Raw genomic sequence first — 14,915 nt, forward strand, 5'->3', positions numbered from 1 at the left:
TATAATGCTCTAGGGATATGAAGTTTATCAACTGCTCTATGATAGGGACAGTTTTTTATAATGCTCTAGGGATATGAAGTTTATCAACTGCTCTATGGATAGGGACAGTTTTTTATAATGCTCTAGGGATATGAAGTTTATCAACTGCTCTATGATAGAGATAGTTTGTTCAACCGTTCTACTTTGTTTCATCCTACGAAACATCATTGAGCTAAGCCTGGACTACCAACAAGGACTGATGATCAGTATCGTGGATTTAAAAAAATAACTTTGATAGCGTCCATCGTGAATCTGTCTGGGAAATAACAAAACTACATGGCAGCCTGCGACAATTTGTCCAGACTCAGCGACATCAAGCAATCAAAGACGATTCCTCCCTAATAAAACTAATGACTTTTTGTAAGACCGATTACTTCGCTTTTAATAAATAATGAATAAAAGATACAAGATTTGTTAACCCCCCCCCTCAATATCCTTCCCCCCCCCCAAAAAAAAAAGTCCTGGTTACATCTTTGTCTAAATATACTAAGAGTATAGAAAATTCTAGTTTAGTGATATACATTTTCATCATATATGAGGATTCCAAAAATGTTCATTTATTTATTTAACTAATTACTGAATATATATATAAATTCCATTGACATGTATTAAAGATGTAGATTATCAGACCTAATTTAACTTTAAGATGATTATATTTTGAAAAAAAAAGGTCTAACCAGAGTTTTCTCTGGGTGGACAACGAGCTTGTAATTTTTTCTCTGAATACTTTTTATATAAACTTAAATTTCTAGGAAAATCGGTAGAGCCGTTTTCAAGATCCGAGGCACATACCCAGGTTAATAAGAGGAATTTTAAAAAAATGTATTATTATGTTTGTCATTAGACAAATTTATCACGAGAGAAAACAGAAGTATGTGTAATTATTGACATGACTAACTAGGTATCACTAAAAAAGTATGTGTAATTATTTACATGACTAACTAGGTATCACTAAAGAGAAACAAATTTGAACAACTTCGGTCACACGCTTACTTACCTTGGATCTTCCACAACAGAACATTCCGGACTGAACTGGTACTCTTGGTCTAATCCACCAGTGCATGGAGACAGCCCAAAGAGAAGACTGCTAGCTAGTCCACCACTTCTGCAGCTGGTGACATGAGTAACAACAAATTCTGTAGCTCCCCATTCGTCCTTCACCTTAGTTACATGGTGGTCAATGAGTGGTTTGAAAACTGGGTAATCCCATGTGAAATAAACTGACCTAGGCTCCTTGTGTATCCAAGAGCCGAAAGGAAAAACCAAACAACACATGCGCATGTATATCCGGAAATCTGTTCCATGAATTCTTCGGAAGCAGTCCCCCAATCTTTGAGCAGGAAACTGTTGCACTTGTGTCATGGACTACATGTTATTCTGCTGATATTTTAGAATAAAGTGCTTAGTGCTTTTATAACTTTGGTAAGTGTCTGCCTTAAAAGCTGTTGAAGATAAAGAAAAGAACAGAATGAGTTGTTTTATAGAAACAGTTTGGTAAAATGAGACAGTTTTGGAATTTTCGAACACACGTCACAAGGTAGTAGTTTAAATTATGTGAACTTAGTTTAACACATAATAGGGTTTTAAAAAATTGGAGATCAAGTTTAGCTCCCTTTCTCTTATACAAAACAAAATTAATTAATTAATACTATTTTATTATTAACTGTTTAATTTTTGGATTGAATCGTGAATTGTTATCGACTATGAATAATTATGCAAAATTTGAACTTGATCCGAGAATGGGAAGTGGGAGAAAACAACTTTTCTGAATGTAATTCATACATATATATCTCTCATTAAGCAGCATTTACTCCCCTTATTTCGAAATTAAACAAATAATTAATCCCCAACAATTAATTAATTTTTTAAAAATTGATTCATGTCTTGTCAGGTTCAATGAATAACTGTGCGAAGTTTTAACTTGATCTGAGAATGGGAAATGCGAGAAATAAACATGTTCAAACTTGTTACCCTACGGACAGAGTTGATCTAAGCTTTGTACAAAGTACAGATATATATAGATGTTGTGAGTCTACAACTGTGTACTTTGATCTTCCCCTCCTTCCACAAAAAAAAATGGGGTTACGGGAAAGAAAACAAAAATACATTTAAGAAAAGTCTGCCTAGGTAGCCTCAAACTAATCAATAACTTTTAAATATTAAATCACATCGGAGACACACTCAAACACAAAGATCTGTAGGTTACTAAAAAAATCATTTAAAATGTTCCAACATCATTTAAAAAAAAAGGTTATAGCCCTACAAGATTTTATCCACCAATCTCGGCTTCCCTTCGTCTAACCAATCTGACCAGTGTATGTCAAAATGATTCAAACTCAATTCAAAATTTTCCCCTAAAGCTGACTGCTCATCATTTTTAGTAGCGCCGCCCATGAAGAGACGCTCTTACACGAGACTTTCTTTTAATTTTTTTTTTTAGCAGGTAGGCCTACAAGAGAGAGAACAAAACTATCTGTCTCTTCTCTTGAATTGATCGTCACACGAAATAGAAGGTGACCCAGAAATTTAGCTCATAAGGCACATCGACCACTTGAAATGGCTTCTGTGAGCAGGAACAGACTGGGGCAGCTAACTTGGCTTGATGGCAATGCTAGTTTCACACGCGCTGCTTTTAAAGCCACCAAGCGAATGAAAGGACAAAAAAAATTAGTTCCTTTCAAATGGAATTTTTAGATTTGCCATAAACTGTTCACTCGTGTAGTGTTTTATCAACTATCTAGAGTTCAGTATACCCGGATGTTGATATACATACTTATAGTTATAAACTATACAAACATTTTATATTGGAAATAACTCGTTGTAATAAACAAATAATACTTTAGTAATGCTAGGTATCTTATCCTACAAGGGACAACACATCGTCATCACGCCACTATATTTTAGACACAATAATAATGAACTAGAAAACGAGCCTTTCAGAAGTTAACGCTTTCTTCCTTTGGGATCATAAACAAAATACAAATATTGGCAGCGGGGAATTCATCAATTTGTTGCTTTGAATCCTTGAATTAAAAAAACCTATGTTGAATTATGGCCTGAGCAGTGGGGAAGATGACCTAATTCCTTCTTTGTGTTGGAGATGGGCTAATCTCTGCTTTGAAAATCCAAGTTGGGTTAAAAATAAAATAAACATACATATAGGTAACCAGGCAGAGTTGTATATATATATACATTACACCAAACAAAACATTGTAACTAGAAAAAAACAACAAAATATACATTTACACCAGACTCACTCATAATTTACATGTGAAAAGTTTATATCAAATTGTTTCTATACAGTCGTTCACCCCTGCAGCAGTAAATCTTTGTTAAAACTTGGGTTAGACATGATTTTCTTTGACATCCCTGATAGTTTCAAGCCAATGCAATCGCATATGAGCTGACTTCTCTCACGTGTGGCTGGGAAGGGACATTGTAGACATTTTGAGAGTTCTCTGAAATGTACTTACTAGTTTTCCAGCAATGCACAGTTGCACGTACGAAAGTCTATTGTGAAGTTTTTGTTGAGCTAATTAAGAACATCCAGAGAATGTTCAATGAACACAAAACTGTTGTCTATATAGAACAATAAGGAACAAGAGGATGGATTAAAGTATAATAGCATAGTCTAGACAGGAGCAGACTGATGAATTGTAACTTTTTATTTCGTTCCAAAATATTTAGGGTAACAGTCACTTAGCGCCCACGTTTCCATGGTCCGGTGTTCAGCATTATGCCAGTGTACTTAGCTTGTGTGTGGTAGGCTTGTATTTTGTATTTAGTTGCAGTCCTACTTATTACGGAATACTTTGGGAACCCTATTTCAATGTGGAGAAAGAAAATGTATTTTTGAGATATCTGCAGTTTCTTTTTTTACAAAGCTTATATCAACTCTGTCTGTCTGGTAAAAATTGGTAAAGATATTTCTAGTCGGGCAGATTTAGAATTATTACTCTCGATCAGTATTTCCCAAACGGAACACTTTGCTTATTTCTAGGAAAGCTAATTCACGCGTTGGCCTACTTGTTAATTATCCCAGTAGTTCCTGGAACACCTATTCAGCCTCCGCGAAGACAGTTAGGGAAACGCTGGTCTAGATCTATTTAAAATGTAACTACATGAATAATACAAAGTAATAGATAGAATTACACTTAATATAAGCTTTGTTTTTTTGTCATTGTAGTGAAAGAGCTCCCCAAGGAAAGGTAGATAAGCGGTACAATTTATAATGGTGGTTGATTATCTCACCAGACCAACCACTGGACTTGAAACTCTTTTGATTCTAAAGTCACCTTCTGTTTTCTAGTTTACGTTCTTTTACCAAAAAAGAAAAGAAAAGTCAGTTTCCTAAAATGAAAATGTCACAACATTCTGAATTAAGAAATGTTATCAGCTTCCGGCTACATGCTGGTATTTAAATTACGGACGAGGAAACAGAGATAAAAACTTTTTTTTCTTATATAAACATTGAATTAACAAATCACAAAACAACTGGACTGCTCCTGGACCGGACAATATACACAACTTTTGGCTGAAAAAACTTACAGCCGTACATGCACCACTAACATCAAGTTTTAACGAGCTAATATCAGAACCGTCTTCAATGCTGTTAGAACTCACTGAAGGGAGAACATCTCTCCTCCCCAAAAAAGGGGATCCGAACCAACCATCAAACTATCGCCCTATCACTTGTCTGTCAGTGGTGTATAAACTATTAACTTCACTTTTAAAAAGTAAAATGTATAAATTTTGTTCTGCCCATAAGCTACTAGCAGATGAACAACAAGGTTGCATTGAAGAGTCGATGGGCTGTAAAGTACAGCTAACTATAGATGGTATTATATTGCATCAAGCTAATAGAAGAAAGAGAAATTTACACATGTGTTACATCGACTACAAAAAAGCTTTCGATTCAGTTCCGCATGATTGGCTTTTAAAAACCCTGGACATCCATAGAATCAACCCAAGAATAAAACAACTATTAAAAGTCTGTATGAATAATTGGAAGATAAACCTGCACCTAAATCGTGATAAACTAGGTTCTGTGCACATAAGAAGAGGTATATACCAGGGTGACTCACTATCTCCACTCTGGTTCTGCCTAGCGATTAATCCTCTATCTACATTACTCCAAGACTCTACAAACGGTTTTAGGGTTGACACTAAATGTACAAAATGTGTGTCCCACTTATTATACATGGATGATCTAAAGCTATATGCAGAAACCGAGCAAAAATTACACACCTTAATCAAAACGGTAAAATGCTTTAGTGACGATATCTGTATGTCTTTTGGTCTGGATAAGTGTGGCATCATAAGCATTAAAAAGGGCAAGGCAACGAACACCAACATTGCATTTGAAGGCATCGAGGAATTGAACTCTGCCTCTATTTATAAATATCTTGGAATAAACCAGAATGCCAAGATAAACCATAAGAAATTAAAAGAGGACTTTCTTGGCAAATATAGGCAAAGAGTTAATAAAATCCTCAACACCAAACTGTCTGGCAGTAATCTCATCACTGCAATTAACAGCTGGGCCCTCCCTGTGCTCCTTTACACGTTCGGTGTGATCAAATGGACTGACACCGACCTACATGACATTGACAGACTCACTAGAAAACTACTAACCAAGTTTCGATGCCTACACCCCAAGTCCTCCACCATAAGGTTATACCTGCCCAGGAAGGATGGGGGTCGTGGATTGCAGAACATCTTCAAATTGTGTAAGATGCAAGTTTTAAAAATACGATCAAAACTGCTCGCCTCCAGCAACAAATTAGTTTCCTTCCTACGGAAATACGACTCCGATGCAACCCCTCTGAACCTACACAATTCTGATGTCAATATCGGTTTGGACGACGTAGGGCATGAGATTCGCCAATGGGAAGAAAAAACACTCCACGGAAAATTTCCGGCTTCATTACATGGGGACAACATCGACAAGGCTGCTTCCTTAACATGGCTCAAAGCAGGTCATCTCTACCCTGAAACAGAAGGCTTTGTTACAGCAATACAGGACAGAGTAATCAGGACAAAAAATTACGAGAAGCATATCCTGAAACTCAATGTTGTCGACAAATGCCGAAAATGTGGAAATGTGGGCGAGTCGATTGAACACATTATGGCAGGATGTCCAGCCCTATCAGAATCAGCCTACCTAGGTCGCCATAACCAAGTTGCAAAGTTAATACACCAACACCTGGCTTTGACGTACAAATTGATCGGTAAGGACACTCCCCCTTATTATAAATACTCTCCGCAAGAGGTTCTCGAGTCTACTGAACATCTGCTGTACTGGGATAGGCCTATTCTGACCGACAAAACGGTAGATTTCAATCGTCCGGATCTGCTGTTCATCGATAAAAAAGAAAAAACCGCTACCATTATCGATATCGCCGTACCACTGTCTCATAATTTAAGAAAAACTGAGATAGAAAAACAAAGAAAATATGGGAACCTAGGCTTGGAGATTAAGCGTCTATGGAAATTGTCCAAAATAACAATATACCCCATTGTTATATCAACCGAGGGGATAATAACAACTGACCTCACAGACACCTTCAAGGCCCTTAACATTCCTAGGAACATCTTCGTTGCCTGTCAGAGGGCGGTACTGCTGCAGACCTGCCACATCACCAGAAAATTCCTCAGTGGAAACTGTTAAAGGGACTACGATGAATTTTGTTTCTCTTTAGCGAAACTCGACCCTGGCAGCGCCAGAGAATGACTACTCGTTCATTTCTAACATAATAATAATAATAATAATAATAATAATAATCTTTATTGACCGTATGGAAATTTGTCTTACAATTTGTGCATTACACCAAACAAAAAACATTATGACTATAACAAACCAAAGTGTACAATATTTCTAAGTGATGGTAAAGTCATGAAGAAAAGGGTGATTTTTTATGCTTAAAATTTCTGTAGAGCTTTCTTAGCAATGTTTTCCTCAAATAAGTGTCCAAGTGCGGCTTGTTTGTTGCATTTGTACAAATTTGTCTTATCATATGGAACACGGAATGTGCCGGCCTCGTATTATGTTTTTTTTAATTGTTCCAAGCACAAATCTCCCCCCCCCCCCCCACTGTCATAGTAAATAGGCTTTGTTGCTGCACAAAAAATTATATATGTGTCAGACGCGAATAGCCCAACTTTTCAATTAAAAAAATTACAAAAGTAATTTCTCTATAGAAGAAGTTACGAAAGTTATATAATAGAAAACCACAAACCTATATATACTACAATAAATATAGGTATTTGCTCTCTATTTACGATTTATTTAGGTAGGGGCTGTTTTACTATCACACACCAAGTATCAGAGTTTAGAGAAACCAAAGTCCGTTTTTTGTGTAACGCTATTGCTAACACCGTATAGATATATATTACATACCTTTATTGGTAGCCTATAATTAAATCTATATATGTTAAAATCTGAATGAAAATGCGTTAGTAACATAGTAGGTCTAGAGCTACAAATTATAAATAAGATGAGTAGATTTATGTTAATAAATTAAGTGGAATAGATCTATTGTTCTAGAATTTTAAAATCTACATATTTTTTTGGCATCTCGTACAGCACAGCAGACAAACTTACAAAAGCCGTCAAGCCGCAGTAGATTCTGCGTATACCATTCACGCCATTCACGGTTCTGCGTATTCCGTAGGCTTAGTCATATCACCACATGGGCACATGTGATTCGTGAAACATTCAAATAAATAGTAAACACTGCACTCATCATTAATCTTCGGAATCAATGATATTGTTACGACGTGGGATTGAACTAAAGTAAATAACTCACTGTGCTCTCAGGATCGCTGGTATTTCTCCGATTGCAGAAGCACAATCCAACTATGATCAATTAATATCCCCGATCAAACGAAATAATGTCACAATATCCAAATCGAATTTACATATCCCGATTCACTAACACAATAGAAAAAAACAATCCTCAATCCAGAAATCCAAACTCATAACTCCTCTGTTAACACATCAACACACCCCTCAGATCAGTTTCTTTCCGAGCACAAACACAACTTAAAAAGTTTTTCACGTGGGGCACCTCTGTTACATCGACCACCTTTAAGCTTACGAAAAAAAAAAGACTGCTTTTGGCATACGTTCGTCTCCCATACACGTGCCCTGCCCAGCGTAACTGTCGGACTATAAGGAGTCCCTCTATACTGTCCATACCGGCGTTCGCAAGGACATCGCTGTTTGTAGTGCTGTCTAGCTACCGTATGTCCATGATGGAGCTCAAGCATCTTTGGTGAAAGATTCTATTTCTACTATATTTATAACCTAGATATATATTCTAGAAGTAGATCTATACTGATTCTATAGTTACAATTCGAATTCAACTTGAATATTTAGGATTATATAGATTACAGATTATAACTAGATTTTATAGACCTATGACTATTATGACCATGGCATATGTGAGATCAATTTTCAAAGCAACTCTAATTAATGGACTTCATCTAAAAGCATTATTTTGGACCAAAGTCTCACAACTGCTGATGAGAGAAATTAGGTATAAACATAAGGAGAAAACACGACCCTTTAACTCAAAAAACATTAAAAAATTAGAACAGACACAAAATAGACAATGAGATTCAATACAAACGAATATTCACAATTGATTACAGTAACACCTTTTTTAGAAACACCTTTTTAAAAATCATTTAAAAAATTTTAAATCATTACACTTTTTATTTCTACAATTATTATTTTGTGTGAAACTTTGTATCGGAAAATGCGGGTACTTGAAATAAGCTAGTCCTAAAAAAAACGAAGATCTTGGGTAAAAGACTCATCAAATAAAGTATTGTAAATGTGTAGACTCACACGCTTGCTTCAGGTCTTTTCTTTTTATAGCCTCTATCGGGTTTGATCCCAACTACCCGTATTTTTGTGCAGAATTTTTTTTCTCTATCAGGTACACTTAAAATTGTAGTATAATAATATCAGTTTAATTTAAAATGAGAACTGAAAATGCAAAAGATATATAAATAAAATGATACTTTCGGCCCAATTTACTAATTCTAGTTGTAAACCAAAGAAACGAAACGCATAAGTGCAACATTAGCCCATTAAGAATGAATGTTTCTATGAAGGTGAACATTGAATTACATTTTTCTCGGAATGATGAAGTCTAATTTCACGGGACCTAATCTCGTGGATGACTTTAAATCCTTATTCGACCATCAAGCTGAGACGATCCCGTAGGTGCGCATCTCCTTGGTGCGGATGCTTTAGTTCAGGTGTGGGCAACATTTTTGTATCGAGGGCCGCATTTATAAACGTTTGGGAATGGCGGGCCGCACACACACACAAACACACACACACACATATATATATGTCTTAGAAAGATAAGTTAGATGTGTAAAATGTCTTTTAATTCATATATACACTGTATTACGCCTTGTTTGAAAAGATTTAACATGCATTTACATTTCATATGTAAGCAATCAATTACAATAGCAGTTACATAAGACATGAAATTTTGTCTTCCACTCTTCATTAGAAATATTGGTAACAAAGCCACAGTCAATGTCCTTCAAGTAACATAACAATTTCTTCCTTGAGATTTTATATTCTTCTCATTTGCCTTGCACACGCTAAGCTAGCGGATACATTGGATTATTTATTCATAAATCAGAACTATCCTTGTTTAACTTCTTTTGTATGTTTACCATAAATTAATGTTAAAATTACATGCAGCTTTCTGCAAACTTTCCTGTTTCAAGTTCATGGTTCTCAGTCAAAGATTGAGCTCCATCAGTTGTTACACTTGCCTTCTTGTTCCAAGCCTACCCAACACTCAGACATTGTGTTTTGAATTGAGTGTATTGATGTATAGTCAATAAGCATAATCTTCGTTTACTTAAAACTTTTTATAATGAGACAGTTTCAATAATTTATATAGATACTTTTTAAATATTTGCATTTTTATATCTATATACTGTGGGCACACCTGATTTATGTAGGTGTCGGCGGGCCGCATAAAACACCTCGGCGGGCCGCATGTGGCCCGCGGGTCGTAATTTGCCCACCCCTGCTTTAGTTAAATATCAAATAGTGTCTATTTATTTAAACGTAATAACTATACCAGAGAACATGGCGACACATGTATGTGAACCATTGACGAAGTTATCCAAGTTAGTGGCAATGCTTGAGACTAGAGACCGCTAGTTCTAATGATTGAAAAATAAAGATCGCTATTTCTAAAGTGTAGGACTAGAGATCTCTATCATTTCTAGTCCTCTATCATTAATCAATACTCCTCTTCAAGTATCTTTGGAAAGTTATTAACTACTGCTATGGGTCTTGGTCATCCATTGGGAAATTGAATCAATAGCTTAAAAGTTGAACATGGTTAGTAGACAACATGTGTAGGGGCGTAGCTGATCGAAGATGAGTTTAGGAATCCGGACCCTTTTCTTCTGAACATAAGTGAAGCCCAACAAATAACATGCAAGCTCCTGAGGGTATAATCTGTTGAAAACATTTCATTGCTAGGTCAGTTTGACTGAACACATTAGGCTAAAAAATGGAAGACTAAATCTTGACTCACTGTTATTGTATACATGGTATTGGGCTTCGTTTGTAAACCCTCTTGTAAAACTCGAGTTAATCTTACAAAGTTCCAATAAAAACCCAACAAACGTGAACTTGAAAAGCGGCCTAACACTGCAAGAGAAATAAAATGGATTTAGTTATCTTCACTTCGGTGATAACAGGTGAATTTTCCAAGAAGGGAAATACATCAGAAGTTGAAGATGTGTGAGACGTAGACAAGAGTTATTTCTGAACCAATAACTTCATGTACGGCTCATCTTATAAAAGATATGCCAATAGTCAAACGTCTATATATAGTCACCTGTATGTAACACCTTATGACGACTTTAAGACGTCACCTGTACGTAACACCATAAGACGACTTTAAGACGTCACGTGTACGTAACACCTTATGATGACTTTAAGACGTCACCTGTACTTAGCAACTTATGATGACTTTAAGACGTCACCTGTACTTAGCAACTTATGATGACTTTAAGACGTCACGTGTACGTAACACCTTATGATGACTTTAAGACGTCACCTGTACTTAGCAACTTATGATGACTTTAAGACGTCACCTGTATGTAACACCATATGACAACTTTAAAACGTCACGTGTACGTAGCACCTTATGATGACTTTAAGACGTCACGTTTACGTAACACCTTATGATGACTTTAAGACGTCACCTGTACGTAACACCTTATGATGACTTTAAGACGTCACGTTTATGTAGCACCTTATGATGACTTCAAGACGTCACCTGTACTTAGCAACTTATGATGACTTTAAGACGTCACCTGTACTTAGCAACTTATGATGACTTTAAGACGTCACCTGTATGTAACACCATAAGACAACTTTAAAACGTCACGTGTACGTAGCACCTTATGATGACTTTAAGACGTCACGTTTACGTAACACCTTATGATGACTTTAAGACGTCACCTGTACTTAGCACCTTATGATGACTTCAAGACGTCACGTGTACGTAACACCATAAGACGATTATAAGACGTCACGTGTACGTAGCACCTTATGACGACTTTAAGACATCACATGTACTTAACACCTTATGACGACTTTAAGACATCACCTGTACTTATCACCTTATGACGACTTTAAGACGTCATCTGTACTTAGCACCTTATGATGACTTTAAGACGTCACCTGTATTAGCACCTTATGATGACTTTAAGACGTCAAGTGTATGTAGCACCTTATGACGACTTTAAGACGTCACCTGTACGTAGCACCTTATGACGCCTTTAAGACGTCATCTGTACTTAGCACCTTATGACGACTTTAAGACGTCACCTGTACTTAGCACCTTATGATGAGTTTAAGACGTCACGTGTATGTAGCACCTTATGATGACTTTAAGACGTCACCTGTACGTAACACCATAAGACGACTTTAAAACGTCACCTGTACGTAGCACCTTATGACGACTTTAAGACGTCACCTGTACTTAGCACCTTTTGATGACTTTAAGACGTAATTGTACCTAAATGTTCATGATTTAAGACGTCATATATACCTGACTATTCTTTACGTTTTTATGACGACACCTGTACCTAGCACTTCATGACTATCACTCTAGGTACACCGGTAAGTGCACATTTTAAATTTAATTCAGAGCCATTCCTTGTACTTCAACAGAGCTGTTGATGATTCCATGTAGCCAACAACACACTCACGAGATGAATGAATTTACAACGAGTATAGCCTTTTAGTTATTTATTTTTGAATTCAGTATTTAGTATTCAGTAATTATAACACACATTTACCTGCCACTAACCAGAGGCGGCCTTAGAAGAGCGTGGGCCCTGGGTGAGTATCATATGCGGGGGCCCTGAGTCTATATATACCGTACCGCATCACGTTAATGGGCTCGTCCGCCTCTAACGCCTATTTCTTTGCTACTAAACATAGTACCTTACGTAGGTGCTGTACTATTGGCTTTTCACTAATTAAATATTGTAAAGTAATTGTTCGGCATTAAAGATTTAGCCTTATCAGATTAATAAACGTAACTAATGATTCAGAAACATTTTGCATGAAAAAACAACAAACAAGACAATAATAATTTCTGCTAAGCTGGGGTCGGAAAGTAACTATCAATTACGTAGAAGAACCAGAACACTTGCAATAACAAAAAAGTTGATTAGAGCGGTGACAGACGGATTCCGTCACGGAACTTTCCTGGCATGTTGCTTTGCACTAATAATAATATATATCTTCTCTCTCGATGTGCGGTCCGAATGCCGAAAACAAATTGATGTTCTCTAAGAACAAGGTGTGCGACAGGAGCTACAGTTGTCCCTTGATGTCCGCAAAGTGGACGTGCACTGAAGGGTTATACCACGGGTTTTCAAAATAATGAAAAAAAAAACTTCCGAATTTATTATTATTTTTTTAACACAGGTTTTCCTCACGGCTACCCGATGTATATACTCAGTAGCCTAATGTAAAAAAAAATGAATACGTCATCGCCAAAATTTCTGGATGCTGATTGGCTGAAATAACCGTATAGCACATTAACTGGTTCAATCGAGCCCAATCGTTATAGCAGGCCTCAACACTGACCTGCGACGTCACAACCTGTGTAGACCAATAGCTCGTTACTACGTCACAGGTCGTGGCATCAGAAACAGCATGTAAAGGTTATTAAGTGAATGGGAAATTGTTCTTTAGGAGATTAACGTGTTAGGGGATGTTATGTTACAACAATATAAATGATTTATGACTCTTTCATGTAGAAATAACTATAAGCCTGCAACTGGTTCAAACTTGGATCACTACGCGTTTTCCTATCCAAATCCGATTGGATGTCGATTAATTACGAAATAAACGATGTTAATTGGTCACTTACGGCTACTTGTTTTTATTGGTGCCAAGGTGAACTGTTAAACAAAGATAACCTCGTAGAATCGATGGGTTATATGATGCTGGGTTTACCGAAACTGAACGGTTTTGAAATAAAAAAATGTCATGTTAATTGGTATCATACAGATGCCGGAAGGCTTTTAACATATTGAGTAACAAGCCCTAGTTAATGAGAACAGATCTGGATTGCGAAGCTGAAGGTGACAAGGAAATCTACGATCGCTGGGCCCTTCCTCAGGAGCGGTGCCTGCAGCGGTTGCCCCTCTTGCCACCCACTAGGGCCGCTACTGCACTAGCGCTTTTAGAAGTTCGTTACTCTTTACTCTACTTATCTGTTCTTTACTCTTCTATAGACCTACTATTCTGTGTTTGTTTTAACGATCAATTCCCACTGTTTCTTGTCCCATTTATTCCTGTTTAATTCTCGATTTGTTTCCCGTCATCTCGAATTTTTTTCCTATTAGTACCGTGTACTAATTACTTAGCTATTTTAGAGTGCATGGGACGTATCTTTACTTGTTGTTACAGTGCTTCTTTCATGTTTGAGGATGAGCTGGAGTAGAATATAATGTGCACATTTTTTGCTCTATATTTCATAATAGCATCTCTATTTTTTATGTTTATTAAATCAGATTTAATTGTAAAGTAATTATATCTTTTATCCTCAAAGAGTATTAAACTAGTGCTAAATATAATAAAAGAGTTCAGCGCCTTTGTTAACCGGATGTTGATTTGTCAGCTCCGATATTTTCAGTTCTAAGACACAAAAACTTGAGCGCAGACGGCCCAGGAAGTCGCGTCCCCTGGAGATAAATGAGTTCCTACGATGTCTTGCATGCCGGGATATTCAGGCCTAGAGAGACCACGTTGTCCCCGCATCCATTATTTCCGGCTCTCTCTGGATAATTTACAAAGAACATTTTCTTCTTTTCGAGAGAGTAATTTGAACATTTTCCTAGCATGTCAGAGAAAAAAAAATAAAAAAGAAGATTCTTTGGGGAACAAATGAAACGTGATTGAATTATAATCTATCTTGAGTTAACTTACGCATTTAGTTTATTACTTGTGTTTACATCTGAGCCTAAAGCAAGAAAGACAAATTCAAGATGGCAGACACATACAACAATACAAATCTAAAAAAAAAAGTCAAAAACTGTCGACTGTCTATGTGACAGGTAAAATATAGAGTTAAAATTATTTTTGGATTTAAGTTTTACGAGTATGTTGATAGTACAACGACAGAGTAAGCTGAAGGTATTTAGTCATTGAAGAATGTTCCACTTAAAAAAAAGGAAAGCGTTTATCTTTTAGGGCTCTCTAGGAAATTGAAGGCTCGTACCATTCTCAACAACTTTCCGCCAAAATGACACACGAACAATCTTTATAAGCGTGGTCGAGAGGCTAAGTACGCTTGAAC

General features: G+C 36.6%; 1 protein-coding gene across 1 annotated transcript in view; it reads right to left on the reverse strand.

Annotated features, from left to right (window-relative positions):
- Positions 1-14,915, reverse strand: part of LOC106063574 (rho GTPase-activating protein 100F-like) — a 126,483-nt gene that overhangs the window by 75,899 nt on the left and 35,669 nt on the right. The window contains exon 2 of the mRNA XM_056028904.1: positions 1,037-1,481. Coding sequence (XP_055884879.1) covers positions 1,037-1,102 — 66 coding nt within the window. The 5' untranslated portion in view covers positions 1,103-1,481. The remainder of the gene's footprint in view (positions 1-1,036; positions 1,482-14,915) is intronic.

The sequence above is a fragment of the Biomphalaria glabrata genome, chromosome 5 (genome assembly GCF_947242115.1).
Source record: "Biomphalaria glabrata chromosome 5, xgBioGlab47.1, whole genome shotgun sequence".
NCBI lineage: Eukaryota > Metazoa > Mollusca > Gastropoda > Planorbidae > Biomphalaria > Biomphalaria glabrata.